Source organism: Mycteria americana, chromosome 5, assembly GCF_035582795.1.
Source record: "Mycteria americana isolate JAX WOST 10 ecotype Jacksonville Zoo and Gardens chromosome 5, USCA_MyAme_1.0, whole genome shotgun sequence".
NCBI classification, from domain to species: Eukaryota; Metazoa; Chordata; class Aves; order Ciconiiformes; family Ciconiidae; genus Mycteria; species Mycteria americana.
Genome location: NC_134369.1, coordinates 71,594,669 through 71,610,304, shown reverse-complemented (window position 1 = coordinate 71,610,304; position 15,636 = coordinate 71,594,669). Strand labels below are relative to the sequence as shown.

Below are 15,636 nucleotides of genomic sequence, written 5' to 3'. Positions count from 1 at the left end.
GGGATGACGCAGGCGGCCTCGGCCGCTTCCACTGCAGAGCAGAAGTGAAATTTCCTTTGAAATTGAATCTCAAGGCCATCGCTGCGCAAGACCAAGAGGCAGCTTGAGAGGAATACCAACAGCAACAACGAACCTGCTCACGACGATCGTCTGAAAGTGTCAAACTTTAACACTGCAGATCCTTACACCACTACTAAAAGTGGAATTAAAAGGAAGAACAATTTCACGCAGGCGCAGGGACGGTCTGCGCGTTCTATCTGTGCACTACCCACCACCAGGATGCCCTGCTCCTGGAATGAGACACCCAGGACCTCTGCAACGCAGGAGCGACGCAGAAACCACAGGCTGGAGGAAAAAAAACCACCACCCGAGACCCATCTCAAGTGCAAAAGTTTTATTGACCGGCTCTCTGGGGCTGTGTGATTGAGCCCGCTCGCAGAGTTTTCTCCTCACAGAGCCTTCGGCGCGGCGTCCTCGGATCTGCTCTGCGAGCGCTCGGCAAGCCGCCCGCTGCTCCAACGAGCGGCTGCCAGCAGAGGTAACCAGAACGTGCAGCCAGTGCTGCTCTGGGCGAAGCTCTGGTTCCGTTCTCTGCCTCCCTCTGCCTCAGCCTGCAGATGCCCGCAGCTCACATCTGTCCTCCTGGAAGGTGCTATCAGTGGATCTAGTCTAACGAGCCCACTTCTGCTGGCGCCTCGTGCCAAGTCCACCATCGAGAAGCCGTTCTGTAGATGAGTCACAAACCACGCTGGAGACAGTCCCTTTGTGGTGTTATTCTATACCCTCTCCCTCTTCTCCAGAGCTCTACCAGCTGCCAGAGGACAGATACTGTGGTCAGAGAACTCACGATGGAAAATTCTGTGAAGAGAGTTTAAAAAAACACAAGTACGGATATTTAAATGGCCTGTTTTTGTTTAAGCACTGGACCCACATGTTGTGTCAGCACAATATGCAAAATATTTTCTTCATGCATAACTGTCTGCTCCACCAATTAACCAAAAAATGATCTAGCCAACCCCAACAGGTGCTAAGTACCACCTCTAGAGACTGGTTTTGGGGAGAGGGCTGTGCAGCAGAGCACGCAGTAGTAAAAGCAGCAGCGGGCACGTTATTTTTATCACTTTGGCGCCTCAAAACTCCCGTTTTGAGATCCCACTGCACTAGTGTGGAAGCAGAAGAGAAAGTCAGCGTGCAGCTCAAGGATGGTCCTGCTGAAGACAAAGGCTGGCACCTGGCAGAGCGCTGGGTTTTGGAACAAAGGAGCTCCTTTGTGCAAGCACGGTTCTGGTCTGCAGTCTCACAGGGTCCCTAATGGTATTTCACAGTCGGTTTAGAGCTTCACCCCTGGAACGCTCACGCGATGCCAAGTAAACAGCAGCTCTGGGAATTCCTGGCAGCGTTTGCTGCGCCCGTTAAATTAACCCACCGTTTGTTTCCTGTGGATATTCACGATATGAATGTCTTCGCTGCGATACTCCTCGTCGTGCTTATCCAGGGGAATTTTTTCCAGCTCAAAGTCCCTCTGAAGCAGCTGGTTATCAGAGAACACACAAAACAATTCAGATGACACTGACTGCCCTTTTGAACTAAGTGTGGTCAGCTGAAAAGGTCCCACAACATACCCACACAAGGGCAAGAAGCCTTAGGAGGCTGGAATCGCCACGCTCGGACCATTCCACTAAAGGCCTCTCCAAACGTGCAAGCTATTTTTCCCCCCGTGCAGCACATTTACCCTCATTTTAACTACTCCTGCGCCCATTCAAAGCTACAGCCACCTTGCAACATTTAAGAACAACCTACAAGCTTGTGATAAAACATTGCGCTTCCTCCAATCTCCAAAGCGCTAAGCCAAACCACAGCACCTGCCTCTGTCTGCCAACCTTCTCAGCTGGAGGGGAGGGGAGGAAAAGAAGGCTAAAAAACCCCAGCATCGGCTCTGCAATGTGCTCAGAAGATTAACTCGGCTGAACCCTGGCAAGCTAAGGAAGGAAATAAATTACAAGAACGCAGAAATCATCCAGAAACACCTACACCCTATTGTGTTTACTGTGGGAGCGGCACCTCATCAGAGCGGATGTCAATTATAGCAACCCTCCTCACAGTCAGGTCCCCACAAGAGTTCGAGGCATGGCTAATTATCAAAGAGGTGCTTTTATTAACACGTACAAATCGCCCTGGAATTCCTGCCCTTCCCTGTTTTTGTAGTATTATTATTAGGTATAATCCAGCACAAGGGCTGCTCTTCAGCAGACCTCACAGGTGCAGAGTTAAATCCTGCACTGACTGTCATCCCCGCAGCCTTAGGAGGGATTCCGCTGCCACTGTGTTCCTTTTCCTCACCTGCACAGAAGATACAGCTGGACTATTTCATTGTATCACCTATTAATGCTCTCTCAGGAGAGGGGGGGAATTTTTGCAAAAGCAGCCGTATCACTTAGCAGAGAGTCTTGAGTTCCTGAGCTACTCTGGAAAACTTTACCTGTATTTTCCTTCTGCTTTCAATGGAACATGCTAAAAGAAAGTAAATTTTCACCAGACTAATTTTTAATCCTCCCAATAACCTCTGGTAACATCAAGACAACCACTGCAGAAAGCGGGCAGCAACCGACTGCTAATTCACTTGCTCCTACAAAAATGACTGTTTTGATTTTGACAGACGTTGCCTCACGTATGGCGGCCCTTTGGCAAATCTGGAAGGTATCACAAGCTAGAGAGGCTTTTAACAGCCTATGCAAGCCTGGCTACCTGGATCAAAAGCATCGATACAGTTAAGGTGAGTAAGGCAAGAGAGGTTAGTTCAACCTTTTGAGGGAAGGAAAGCTCAGTAAGTATCCAGAAAGTCTCTGCTGGTAAGTTGGACGGTAACTTCAAGAGTCACCATCCAAATTTTCTGCCCCACCTAAAGACAAACGTGCTTCTCCTGCTACAAACTCTACTTTGTGCAGTCAACCTGAATTTGTACGGGTAGCAACTGCCGTTGATGTTCAGCTGATCCAATACAAAGACCTCCTGCATCCAAGCTGTTTTCCCAGTGTTCAAAAAGCACACATTAAAAACACTTACCTCAAAGTATTTTCTCTCAATTTCAGGATTCTTTCCCATAGTCCTCTGTTCGTAACAGCACAAGACGCACGTATCGGGGCCAGTAAGGTCCTTCAGTGTCTTCAGTAACGGTTCTAATGACTGCCCAAAAGAGGTTAAGTATTTCCCACTTAATTTCAAGTTCATTTTACTGGTACGATACCCTCTAACTAGAGAAAGTCTTCACCCAAGAGAGAACTTTCCAGTTTTGCTTTTCAGGGAGTTATTTTTAGTACTTTAACTGGGACAAAAAGAACATGGGGGCAAGCTGGAAAGCAGAGGAGAAAGGGAGACTGCACAGGAGAAGAGTTTCATAGACTGACCAAGAAAACTGAACTAGCATCAAAGCCAAAAACATCCCACACTGCTGAGTGGGCATTTCCTTGAGGCACACAACGACTATTTCTTGACATGTTTCAAAAGTGAGAGTTTTCTCAGCCATTCTTGGAACACGGCTCAGATCCAGACCACTGCGTATGGAAACAGGACCGACATGCAGGGAGCCAGTGCAAGGGGCTGGTTAAGACCACTGACAGGGCACTGGGACACGGGGTTCTTCAGGTCCTTTCCCTTTTCTTGCAGCTTCTGTTAGCTCTCTGTGCACATCCTACAGAGCTCCAGCTCAGGAGATAGGGCAGGCTACAACAACCACTTCGCTGGAGCACGACTTCTCCTTTTGCCTTCCCAAGGGAAGCGTGAGGAGAACCCAAACACTGCAGAAGTGGCACTACTAAATTTCATTTACTATTACATTTCATTAAACAGTTCACAACTATCAGTCACAATATTTTGCTTCACACTTCATTCCCAACGTAAAAAAAAAAGGGGGGGGGGGAGAGGGACAAATATTAAGTTTGGGGATTTCTTAAACATAAAAAAAGTCTCTGGTTGAACCTCAGATGGCCTTGAATCTGCTAAAAATGCCGTTTCCAGCTTTGTTCTATATATTCCTCTAAACCACAGGGACCAAGATGCAAGCACAGTATTTATTTGAACACTTCTCACACTGAACGCACACCCTTCCCAAGGAAGCCTTCTATAGGCGTCTTGCAAAGTCCTCATTTACCTCCTCATAGTAAATGCAATCAGCCATTAGTATATAATCGGGGGGAGGCTGAAATTCTGTTACATCTTCACCCCTAAAAAGAAGCAAAAAAAGGTGAAAACAAGCTTCAGTAATAATACAACACATGCTACTGAAGGACCGAGCATAAAGTTAACTACTACGTTCTCGTACCGAGCCTCCCTTCTACAGCAGCGATTTCAAGTATATTTGGCAGCGTAACAAAGGGCCGAAGCCCCCCTGAAGCGGAACAGAAACATTAAAGGATCATACAAACCATTTCAGTACCTTGGCTCGGACTGCCCCTGTGACCAGATGTTTGTTGTTCTCTATATTAACCATCAACAGCTCCTGCAGCTCCTCAAGGTCGGTGACCGTCACGTTTGCCCTGGAACACACGGGGGGTTACGGCCCGGCCCGACCCAACCCAACCCACCGGCCCCGGCCCCTCGCCACAGCGCGCACGCGTTTGCCAGAATGTGAAAGATTTCACGTAGATAAGGCAGCCAAGATGGGGAGAAACGGGCAGCGAGGGCCTGCCCCCTCCCCGCAGCCAGCGCTCGCCCGGGCGGGGGGCACCGGAGCGGGCCCGGCCGCCAGAACCAGCCCGCGGCCCCGGCCGGCGCCGCTCACCCCAGCGTGGCCGCCATGATGCCGACGGCGCCGGTGCCGGCGCCCAGCTCGAGGACGTGGCGGCGGGCGAGGGGGCAGGCGCCGGTCTCCAGGAACTTGGCGAGCACCAGCGCGGCGTCCCACACCACGCAGCCCACGCCGCCCGCCGCCCGCTGCTCCAGCCGCAGCGCCGGCCCGCCCCGCCGCTCCAGCTCCCGCACGAAGCCCGCCATGGCCGCCGCACTGAGGCGGCGCGGCCCCTCCTCCCGGGGCCGCCCCGCCCGCGCCGCTCCCGCCGCCGCGGTGAGGGGAAGCGCGGGGTGGGGGCAGCTCCCGCGTCCCGGCCGCGGCCCCGAGGCGCTCGGGGTCGGTGCCGCCGGCCCTCCCGCCGCACGGGCCGCTGCGCCTCGGTCCCAGCCCTGAAGCAGCCCAAATCCCCTGGGAAGCCGTTCCGCCTACGCCGCTCCCTAACCCCTCCCGACCAGCTCTCCTCTAAGCTGACTGTTAATGACAGGAAAGCGTGTTCTGGGCTACCCTTGCTTGACAGAAAAACGTACTTTTACTTGGTTTTAGTGCTTGCTGGCAGCACAGGAACGAATGGAAACCTGCTGCGTCACCTGGCCTGGCCGTTGCAGGAGAGAACGTGGGCCGCCATCGCTCATCTGGGTACCGCGGCCTTGGGCGCGTTTGCCGCAAAGTCAGGCTTCCCTCAGAGGTGAGAAGCCTCCATTTGGAGGCCACGTGCAGGAGCTCGCCTGGCAGAGCTTCCTCAGTGAGGCCATCACACTAAAGGAGACATTAGACACCAGCCAGAGGAAAGACAGCCGTGAAGAAAATTGTCCACGTGTGAACTGGCTGAAAATCAACACATGGTGATTCAAAATCTACTTCACAAGTTAGCGGGTGCAGCCTGTAAGCACTGTGGACAAGCAGTCCCACTTAAAAGCACAAGATTGCTAGAAATCACGGGTGTTGTAGGCCCTCATCCAACATTTAAACTTACAAAAAGGTTTCAAAAAAGCAGCTGAATACGAGTTGACTATACATCAACATTTTGATTTTTTCCTTGGACACGTGGAAGAAAGTTTTTATTACTTTATTTCCTAGTATTTCTTACTAATGCTCCCTCCCTTCCCCAGGGAGGAGTTACTGCATTTGCTAGGGATTCTGAATGGTATATCCAGACCTGTGGTGTATTTTTGAAAATTGGAGTAAATCTGGAAAAAGAAAAGAAACAAAAAATGGGGTTTTTCCCCTTCTTGTTTTTGATCTGCTATAGCAAAGTCATAGCACCCAAAGAAGTTATTCTGGCTCCAGAGCAGGGGGAAATGCTAAAACTCAGTAACTCAAAACAGGATCACGGAAAACAGCTAGGATGTTTCTTTTGCTGTTAACTGCCTTCACATTCCATCTGTTTATCTGCACTGTTCTGAGGGAACTGCCTTTTCCCACAGAAGCCAACTTGAAACCCAGCAATTTCACATTTTTCCCCTTTAGCGTTTTTTTTTTCCCCTCTTTTTATCTATCCCTCTAATTATGCAGTAACTGAAATGTTAATTTATTGCTATCTTGGCATTCCCTCGAACCGCACTGGTGGGAATCCGACTGCCTTCAACCACTTCCACAGCTAAATAGTTACTTTGGGAACGTGTGTTGTTGTACCCGCCATAATTCAGGCTGCTGCCGCCCTGCCTTGGACTGGTTCTTTGTTTTTGTATTTCCCAGCTCCTGTTACGTGTGGAGGACAGTTTAATTGTGTGGTAAGTTACCCATAAGCAAGGCTGCTTTTCTGAATCATGCTGTGATTTATGTACTTCAGGTTAACTCCAGAACTGGCCCCATAAAGGCAAGAGTAACGTTTCATGCATGGGAAATGCAGCTAGGAACACTGTTTAACTGCTGCCTTCTTGCACAAGCAAGCATCTCGTGTTTTCACATTATTGCCCCACTGGAGATCTAATGTACGAGGTTCCTGCTCTCCTCCTCATCCTCCTGGAGCTTTTACTGTGCCAGCACTGCTGTTAAGCAGTCTTGTGCGGTGACGCTCCAAGCCCAACCTGCAAAGAAACCACAGGATCTTTTCCCATGTCTAGTTCAGAGCACAGCCACGCACAGCTGAAGGGGCACCGGGGGAGAGGAGGTGAGGCTGAGGAAGGCGGCCAGGTCAGGGACTTGCTTAACAGGACCTGCCACTGGCAAAATAGCGACGAGGACTCGCAGGCTCACGTCTGTCCCCTTGGTGCCTGGCAGAGGACAGGTCCTCAGGGCCCACCAGGAGCCACAGTCACCTTTGCTGCCCAGGACATCCCCAGACAGCAGCGAGAGGCTCTCGCAGGAACGCCTACCTCTGTCCATGGTAACCTAACAGAGAACGACGACCAAGGCTTGAGCCTTTTTTAACTGCATCACTGCTTTTCCTAATCAAACCATTCTGGGCCCCACTGGAAGTTATGCGTTTCTTTTTCTCTGGCTTTAAGTGTGGGATTTGTAACTGCTGCCCAACACCACTCTTTCACAATGAGGTTTAAGAGTTAAAAGAAGGAAGTGTTTCACAGCCCCCCCCCCGGGTATTTTTGTAGGCTGTTAACATAAAGTGTAAGCTGGCACCTAAAAAAGGCTCTTCTGAGAATGGCACCGCTGCGCAGCATCATTTCAAGGTTAACTCTACTAAATGTACACTCCTGCTTCCACAAGCTTAAACTCTTCTCAAAGTCCATCACAAACCAGAACCTCACAAAACTCTTGATGGAGGGAAGTACTTTGATACGTAGGGAAGCCATTACTCATCAGCAGATGCTCAGCTTACAATGATCTGGTAAAGGCTTTGCTGAGTCAGGACCACAATATAAAGCCATGATATATTTTAATATGGGATATTGAAAATGCTTCTGGTCTAAGCACTTGTACAGGAAGGTATAAAGCTGACATCTATATAGTCTAAAATTTCAGGGAGTCGTCCATCCCCCTGTCCCCCCTCCCCTGCAACAACACATAAAATGTAGAAGTCTGAAAAAAGTATTACTCATCTGTTAGCAATAGCTGCTGGTGAGGGCTTCACAAGAGTTAACACAAGGAGCTAAATAAAAAATTTCACTTGTTCAGCTTATTCTGCAGGTCACTGGAACAGTGAAACCTGACAGCCTGCCTTTTCTATGTGGAGAGCATTAGGGGAGTACTTCACTGAGCAGTTTTACCACCCGATACCAACAGAAAAATTCTTCCCAAACTTAAGAAAAGAGTATGAGCTGTGTTTTTAGTGCAGAGGAAGAAGCGTAATCGAGGCGTCATCCGTTTCCTGCCTGCACTCCCAGTTCATGCATTTCAAATTTGGGACTTCTTGAATGTTATTTTTGCAAAATGAAGCAGCTTTCCTTTAGAACGTGTGTTCTGCTCCGTGCACGAATGGCCCTCAGGGTGACTGACACCTGAGACAGATTCTACCCCCCTCTTCTTCCCCAGGAAGGAGCATCAATGGGACAAGCAGCAGGAGAAGAACATCCAAGAGACAGATGGCAAGATACATCTTCCCAGGAGAAGAAAATTAGCACCCCCTCCCCAGGCTTATCTCCCCTCCTTTTCCAGAGGGAACGCCTGAGACAGTGGGAGCAATACAGGCAGGCCGATGAAAAGCCAGAGTGTGACTTGGAAGCCTGAGCTGCTGCAAGTCCCACCACAGTGCTGCTCCTCCAGACAGGAGCCAGAAAAAATGGACACCACGTCTCCATCTAGAGGGGCCAAGGCATCTGATGGGTTAGTAGGTGGAGGGAAAGGTTAAGCTCCTAGGGAGATGTTGCGCGTCAGGCCCAACAGCAGACGAAGGACAACCAAAGCTGAGAATAGCAGCATGGAAAATCGGGGCGTTTTGTATTGCCAAAGACTTACTAAATGCAACTCCCAACCTTGTCCTTACAAGGAACACGCACTGCTCAAGCTCTTAAAAATTAAGACTGGGGTGATTTATTAATCTTGTTAAGAACTCTGATACAAAGCACAGTAAAAGGCCACAGACCAGTAAATAAAATGTGGCTTCTGGCCACTTTATAAATGCTGCTACAGTACTACCAGTAAAACAGACTCACTCTCACACCAGTTCAAACCAGTAGTTCAACTGGCAAATAAAAGTTCCATTCACTTATCAGTTTAAAAAGTTTAATAAAGCTTTAAGTGTTTGCTGGTTTAAATGCTACCAATTTCCAAAATGGATTCACGATTAAGTTAAGTGAGATCTAAAGAAAGTTATTAGGTTTGGAAGGCAAGACTGTTCCTAAGCCAGAGGAAACGCTTCTGACCGTATGAGATCGCAAGAGTAGCAGACTGTATTATAGGCCTCAAGTCACTTAAATTTATACAGGTTATTAGCATTATCTGTAAATATACAATATAAACAATTGTACATACACGGCAATATAGCTTTGTTCTCCAGAACAGTAGACAACTCTTTAGCTTAAGACATCTTCGCCTACCAAAATAAAAAGGCACATCTGAACAAGATGCATGCGAAGTACTAGGGATCCTTTCCAATATCCGAGACAGGCAGTCCTCGTCCATCCTTTCTCAAAATAATCAAGACCAACTGAATATTTTGGTATTTAGATTTTAACCTATTTTTCTTGTTTTGTCTTCAGCAGCAAATCAATGGCAATTAAGACATGGCATAAAAATATTTGAGAACAGCAGCCCGTCACTCACGACCCTCCGAGCTTACACAAAGTTCGAAGGCAGGTGGCCAGAGGTTTAAAATCGGTAACACTGTATATCCTCGTGTAATCATCCCATTGGGTTGTGTGGTTTTTTTTTTAATTTAAAAAAAAAAAAAAAGGCCACTAGTGCTCAAATTTGAAAAAATTCCACAGACGCACCTTTTTTTGGCTCAGTGCAATTAAATTATGTCAGTTTAAATTCATTTAGTGTAGTTTACAGTGCAAAGGATATATTTTGTGTACTGGCATAACTGTCGGCACTGAGGATGTGAAACAAGGCAATGCTGCTGATCACCTGAGGGTAATGCTATCGAACAGATGCAGGCTAGAGCGTGTAGTCTTATTTTTCCAATTTAAACTTTTTTTCTTTTCGATCAGCAGCACTTTAAGAGCATAATTTGTGAAACTACTAGTATACGCTGCCTTTTTTGAATAAATAAAAAAAAGGAACTTTACAAATACTATTCCAGTGTCAATGACTACTATGGCTAAGGTCATTGAGGAGTTTCTGCATTTTCTAGCAAAGACAGTCTGTGCAAAGGAGGGTGGGAGAGCTCCCTTTTGTAAGTCTTTGGTGGCAGTTTTGGTAACTGAGGGCTCGAATTGTGCCGGGGTGGGACCGGGGGCGCAGGCGGGTGCACCAGGTTGTTGTGACTCGCGCTGATGACGCAGCAGCGGCGCAGTACCCTGGGAGAGGGCGTGCTGGGAGGAGTGCCGGGAGAGCTGGGGCCCGTGCTCGCCTCCCTGAACCAGTCGGGATCTCTGTGCAAGCGTCCCACCGGTGGCGGCTGGAGGTTTAGAGGGCAGTTGATAAAGTGTTCGGGCGGCCGGAGCGGTACCGGTGGTGGAGTATCAGGAAGAGGGTCCCGGGGGGGTGGAGGAGGAGGACTGTGCAGCGGCTGCTCAAAGGGGTTAGTGTAAGCAGGAGCACGAGGCTGTATCTTTGGAGGCGGCGGCTGCCGAGGTGGAATTGCTGGAGGATCGTCATCCAACTTTAAGCTTCCCTACATTACAGAGAAAAAGACATTGTAAGAAACGTCGATGTTTAGATAAAGAGTGTATCTTCTGACAGATGCAGAATTCTCTTGACATCTGCTATTGCTGCTGTCAGAAACGTGATACTGGCATAGCCATACCTCGAATCCGAATACAACGACTACGTTCCTAAAGTAGCTAGCAGAGTTTGGATGCTGGGAACCTGAAACTTAAAAAGGGCAACTGGAGCACTGCATTTCGAAGTCTTTTAGACTAACAAAGTCCTGCTTGGCTAGGTGGTTGGACTCGATGATCTTAAAGGTCTTCTCCAACTTAAATGATTCTGTGATTCTACATGTTCCCTGATTTACTATTAAAGTTATTCAATGTAGGACAGAAATACCTTAGCATTAGAAGCATCCTGATCCATCTTTTTGCGTGGAGGAAGTGGAGGAGGGTTTTGAGGCTCATCACTTAGTTTTGGGAAGCTACCCCACGAGCTGAAGAAAGTCTCTGGAGAGAGAAAAGCAGGTATTTTATTGCTTGTGCAATCTCTGAGGAACATGTGCTAGAACATTAAGCCGAACTAGAAGGAACTCAAGTAAGCAGATCTTTGTGCTCAACAGCAATGTGAACCATTAACTTCAGCTGTCTGAAATTCTCATTCGTTTCTTTAATCAGATACACTCCGCACAAAGTGGTCTCCTGTTTCCAGTACCAAAGATATGCATCAACAGTTAACAGGCAATGCTAAAGGAGAGAAAAATAAAGTGAACTCCAAGCGAGCACTTAAATAACCTTCTCTGCAATCCTCTCTAGATTGCAGAATTTACCCCCTGTTTACCACAGCACCTGCAGTTTGCCCGCATGCCTCAATTACGCTTTGGAGTGGAAGTTTGTTCTCTCAGCCATACGGGTACACATTCAAATCTGGAAATTTAGAGGCTTTGTTAACAGGTGTGCCACACTTCTAAAGCAGGAGAATTATACACTGAACAGAACAGATGACAAACTCTCACAGCATTTTAGGACATATCTAGTCCTTCCTTTTTACAGAGGGGAAAAAAAAAACCCCTCAAAGTTAAGAAACAAAACAACCCCCAACCTGTACTTGTGACTTTTGTCACACGTTTGCTTTTCCCCTTAGAAGTGCACAGAGGTCTGTAGGCACCTGTGCTCTCCAGTTTGAAATTTTCATCATATTATGAAAAAAGTGTACATGCCTGTGTAATAAGGGAATAAAAAGAGAAGCTGAAAACACAGATGTATACAGGATATCCCTCACAGCTGGGGTACAAAAAGGACCTCTTCTTTCCCAACAATAGAACAATTATTTTTGCTAAGTGGTAATAAGAAATTATCAGGTTGCTTCATTTGTAGCATTAGTCAAACAAAATAATCATCAAGGACATTCAAAATAGAAACAAAATCATGCTAGAGCGTGAGGGGAAAAAAAAACGAACCAAACCCAAACCAGACAGGTTTTTAGACTTCACAGACTGCTTTACTGGACACTTGATCTAAAACCTGTACAAAAAAGCCTCTCAGGACTCTAATGAAAGCAACCCACATTTTCTTGCCAGATTTCAGATTTTAATTCCTATTCACCTCTCCTGAAAACCAGAAAAAGCAGAGTTACGTGAAACATTTAATAGAGTTATGGTACTCACTCGACTGTGGCAAACTGACAGGAGCGAAGATGCTATTGTTACCTGTTAAACAAAAAAATCAATTAAAGACTCTCCAGATGGAACAACTGCACTACAGCACATAATGTATGCTTATGAATGACCTCAAAGATCACCATAATCTCCAAGTTTATCTACTGCTAACATGAATTAAGCTTTCCTGTGTAAAATCTTGCTGAACTAGAGATTTTAAGTTATGCTGGGAATTACACATCATTATTATACTCTGTTCTGACACTACCATGTTGTTGTTCACTTTCCCTGCAGCCCAAATGCCCTCAGCATTTGCCGTATAAAAACTGATTGTCATTTATGCCCCCTGTCAGGCTTCACCCGCCTGCCGCGCCGGCAGCCCCCTTAGAGCAGAGCCAAGACCTGTCATGTGCTGCCTTTGAGAGTAAGGAGCTGCTCACAGCTACAGGCAAAGCGTGGGGGTGTATCGGTGCATCTGAACAAAGAGTGTCTTTTTTTTAATTACGACAGTGTTTTGGAGCGAGCGCCCTGACCATCCCCATTTGTGGCACTTCGGTTCACATCTCAAAATACACGGACTGGATTCCCGTCAAAGGAAATTAAACCAGAATCACTAGAGTGTGTTCAGTCCACAGGACCACTCCTGAAATACACACTGGTGGAGATGCCAGGTCCTCGGCACCTTTTCCCTCTACAGATGTGCCCTACGTGGGAAAGCAGGCGTAGCCCCTGCACAGTAGTGCCTCATGGGGACATCTCCCATAACAGATTGCCTCAGCTCCAGTAGGCAAAAAGACTGGAAATGTCACTTGTTATTTAACTACTTACAGCAGGGATTTCCAAACCACAGTACGCCGAACACTGACACAAGAACTTCATAGTCCACAACTAAATTTTGCAACTTTTTTTAAAAGGCTGGCGCACACACCAATATATTTGGGAAGCCTGAGGGATAGTAACAACAATTATTAAAACATACTGCACATTTACCATAAGAACTGTTGAGATCAATGTCTAAAAATACACTGAACTCTGAAGAAGCAGACACTGGCGGCGTAGACGGTGTGTTTGGAGAAGTTGGTGCCGATACTGTTGATTCATGCTCTGCCTCAGTGATTCTACTGAAACTTATCTTACTCGGTTCCTTTTCAAGTGGCAGGGGATGACTTCTCAAGGTGCCAGAGGTGGAGCCGTGTCTGCCAGTGTTGGGCCTTATCCCGGGAGATTTCAGGGGGTAGGTTGTTTTTCTAGGCTGGGGAAGGTAAAGCTGGTTAGTACTGCTAACATTTCAGACAGCAAAATTGCCAAGTCTCTATGAGACATTTAAAAAAAAAACCCCAAATTTATCGCATACACCTTAAACAGTGTTACAGCCTTTCTACAATTGACTTGAGGTACAGTCTGTTGTTATGTGTACAGCAGGAGTTTACTGAAAAGTTATGGATGCAGCTTAATAAATCTTTTTCCCCAATTTACCCCCCCACACACTATGAAGAACGCAGAGTCAAGTTTCAGATGCGTGCCAGTCAGGACAAAACACAGGGAAGAGCAAGTCACAACCTTGGGAGAGAGAGAGTTATTTCAAGTGCTCCCACAGGGCTGCAGAAGAGCCTCATAACGGCACTGTAAGACACGTTTTGTGCTTATACCACAGAAGGCCACCAGGCCCCTACACACGTCCAAGATCAAGGACACGCTCAGACGCACGTTGTCTACGTCCTCTGGGTGAGCCAGTATGAAATTCTTACATGCACGTCACTGGTGCGAATGAAACAAGCCTCATTAGACTCAGGTGTAACACAGCACAGAGCAAAGCCGATTCGTTGAAGATGAATTACGTTCCCATCCTACGGTGGTATGCACGACTCCACCACATTACAGTACCCAGAACTGGACCTTCCTGAAATTCTGTTAAGAACGTCTAGTTTGGAAAACATGAACTGTAATGAATTCATGCCCAGATGACTGAGGCTGGCAGCATGGATATCTATTTTTAGAAAATATTTTAAAGAAATTACTGCAAGCAGTGGTTTTGCAACAGTAATTTCTGTTGTTTTCTTGCCATATTCGTAATACCATCTTACTCATTCCTCTAACAGAAGATTGCAAAAATGATTTATAGCTCTCCCCAAAATTAGAAATGTCTCCAGCTACCCAGAAGTACAATTACAATGTCTAAAAACCCAAGTGTTCTAGAGAGCAATCTTTCTGCTTAAAAAAGAGCTCTGGGCTCCAGTAGCTATTTTCTTAAAAAACAAGACTGCTACTCCTTTAAATTGAACTATATTTTGATCGGCAAGAAGGCTGCACCTTATCAATTCTGTGGTATACTTCAATTTTTGCAACAATGCAAAACATTTAGACAAAAGAAAAATAGACATTAACTTCTACTGAAAGAAAACATAACACATTAATTATGTATAAAATCCATATTTCAATTAATATAAATATTTTATTACATTTTTGATAATGTGAAATGAAAAATGTTACGTGTTATTACATATTCTATCAAATGACTATATGCTAAGAAACCCAAATTGAAACTGTAATATTTTAGGTTTGGGGGAAAAAAATGTTCATTCTAAAATAAGCCAAAGGTAGTATGTTTTGGTAGTGACAAATGCCTGAAATAAAAGTATTTTAAAATCATCTCATGAGACAGAATTCTGAAGGAAATATATATGGCTTAGTGAACTAACTATGTATTCTTTTTCACAGTGGCTAGTGGATTTTAGCCATTTAATTTGCAGGACAAGACTTACAAATCTAGGTGGTTGCTTGCAGTTTCGAGGTTCAATTTCTAATGACTTGTTGAACAGATAATCTGTAAACTCTTTTTCTGGTATCTTCCCCATAGGATTGAGATTTTCAAAGAATTTCTAAATGAAACAAGCATCAATAATATTTTAAAAATAAGCACATACACAGAATTTTATAGAAATGCTTGTTAATTCACTGATTAAAGATCTAGCTTTTCAGTGTTCTGAAGCTTATTTCCAGGAAAAACAGAGTAAAATGCTCCCTGAAATAAATACAAAACAATCCAATGCAAGAAATAATCAAGTTCATGGTAACTTTCCTAACATGAAAGAATGACCTTGCTTCAAATAACTAGACACAGTAAATGAAGTAATCTGTAAATTGTTTGCTCATATTTTTGACTGCTGAATCTTGCAGAGCACAGCGGTGTTAAAGGCCGTGCAACAGCATACACTGCCTTAAGAAGCTAACGTCACGGATCTGGGAAGGAGCAGAATACAGATGATACAGTAGTGGAAGCACAGGTTATGCTAGCGCTGTTTCTTAGAGGTGCTTTGGATGCGATCAATTAACTGCAAAGAACAGGAAGGGACAGAGGACAACAGCAGGAAGGTCAGAGGCAGGGACAGAGCACGGTGCTACGGCACAAGGACCAGAGGGAAGGCATAGCCAGGACAGGACCGGCACCGAGGACACGGGACGGGACAAAGCTCCCTGAAGGCCTGACAGTCCTGCGTTAGCTGGAGTCTGGTGGTGAGCTACAGCGTTTTCCGTTTGTACTTTT

At 46.1% G+C, this 15,636-nt stretch overlaps 2 protein-coding genes across 5 annotated transcripts in view; both read right to left on the bottom strand.

The window, feature by feature from the left end:
* Window positions 1–379: 379 nt before the first annotated feature.
* On the bottom strand, window positions 380–5,037 carry VCPKMT (valosin containing protein lysine methyltransferase). Of its 2 annotated transcripts, none has more exons than XM_075503991.1 (6): window positions 4,778–5,037; window positions 4,422–4,532; window positions 4,148–4,220; window positions 3,064–3,183; window positions 1,427–1,531; window positions 380–811 (listed from the first exon to the last, which is right to left on the bottom strand). In XM_075503991.1, exons 1-6 carry the CDS (start codon window positions 4,987–4,989, stop codon window positions 737–739), a joined length of 696 nt encoding a protein of 231 aa, XP_075360106.1. In that variant the 5' UTR covers window positions 4,990–5,037; the 3' UTR covers window positions 380–736. The 2 variants fall into 2 exon arrangements, with proteins under 2 accessions (XP_075360106.1, XP_075360107.1); XM_075503992.1 differs by having other exon boundaries at window positions 380–858; window positions 4,778–5,036.
* A 4,524-nt stretch (window positions 5,038–9,561) lies between these two features.
* The window catches only part of SOS2 (SOS Ras/Rho guanine nucleotide exchange factor 2), a 55,163-nt gene continuing 49,088 nt past the window's right edge, over window positions 9,562–15,636 (bottom strand). For 2 of the 3 annotated variants that reach the window (XM_075503975.1, XM_075503976.1), the window contains exons 19-23: window positions 14,855–14,971; window positions 13,083–13,344; window positions 12,102–12,143; window positions 10,835–10,944; window positions 9,562–10,460 (exon numbers count right to left, since the gene is read on the bottom strand). In XM_075503975.1, the coding sequence (XP_075360090.1) occupies window positions 9,951–10,460; window positions 10,835–10,944; window positions 12,102–12,143; window positions 13,083–13,344; window positions 14,855–14,971 (1,041 nt within the window). In that variant the 3' untranslated portion in view covers window positions 9,562–9,950. Of the gene's footprint in view, window positions 10,461–10,592; window positions 10,661–10,834; window positions 10,945–12,101; window positions 12,144–13,082; window positions 13,345–14,854; window positions 14,972–15,636 lie in introns of all 3 variants that reach the window. The other variant, XM_075503977.1, reaches the window with a different exon arrangement.

Excerpts from the sequence above, each read along its gene's own strand:
- VCPKMT (XM_075503991.1), bottom strand. The coding sequence starts at position 4,989 with ATGGCGGGCTTCGTGCGGGAGCTGGAGCGGCGGGGCGGGCCGGCGCTG. Across the intron at positions 1,532-3,063 it reads TTGAGAGAAAATACTTTGAG|CTGCTTCAGAGGGACTTTGA; the intron begins GTAAGTGTTTTT and ends TCTGATAACCAG. Across the intron at positions 812-1,426 it reads ATATCCACAGGAAACAAACG|CTGGTAGAGCTCTGGAGAAG; the intron begins GTGGGTTAATTT and ends GTCCTCTGGCAG.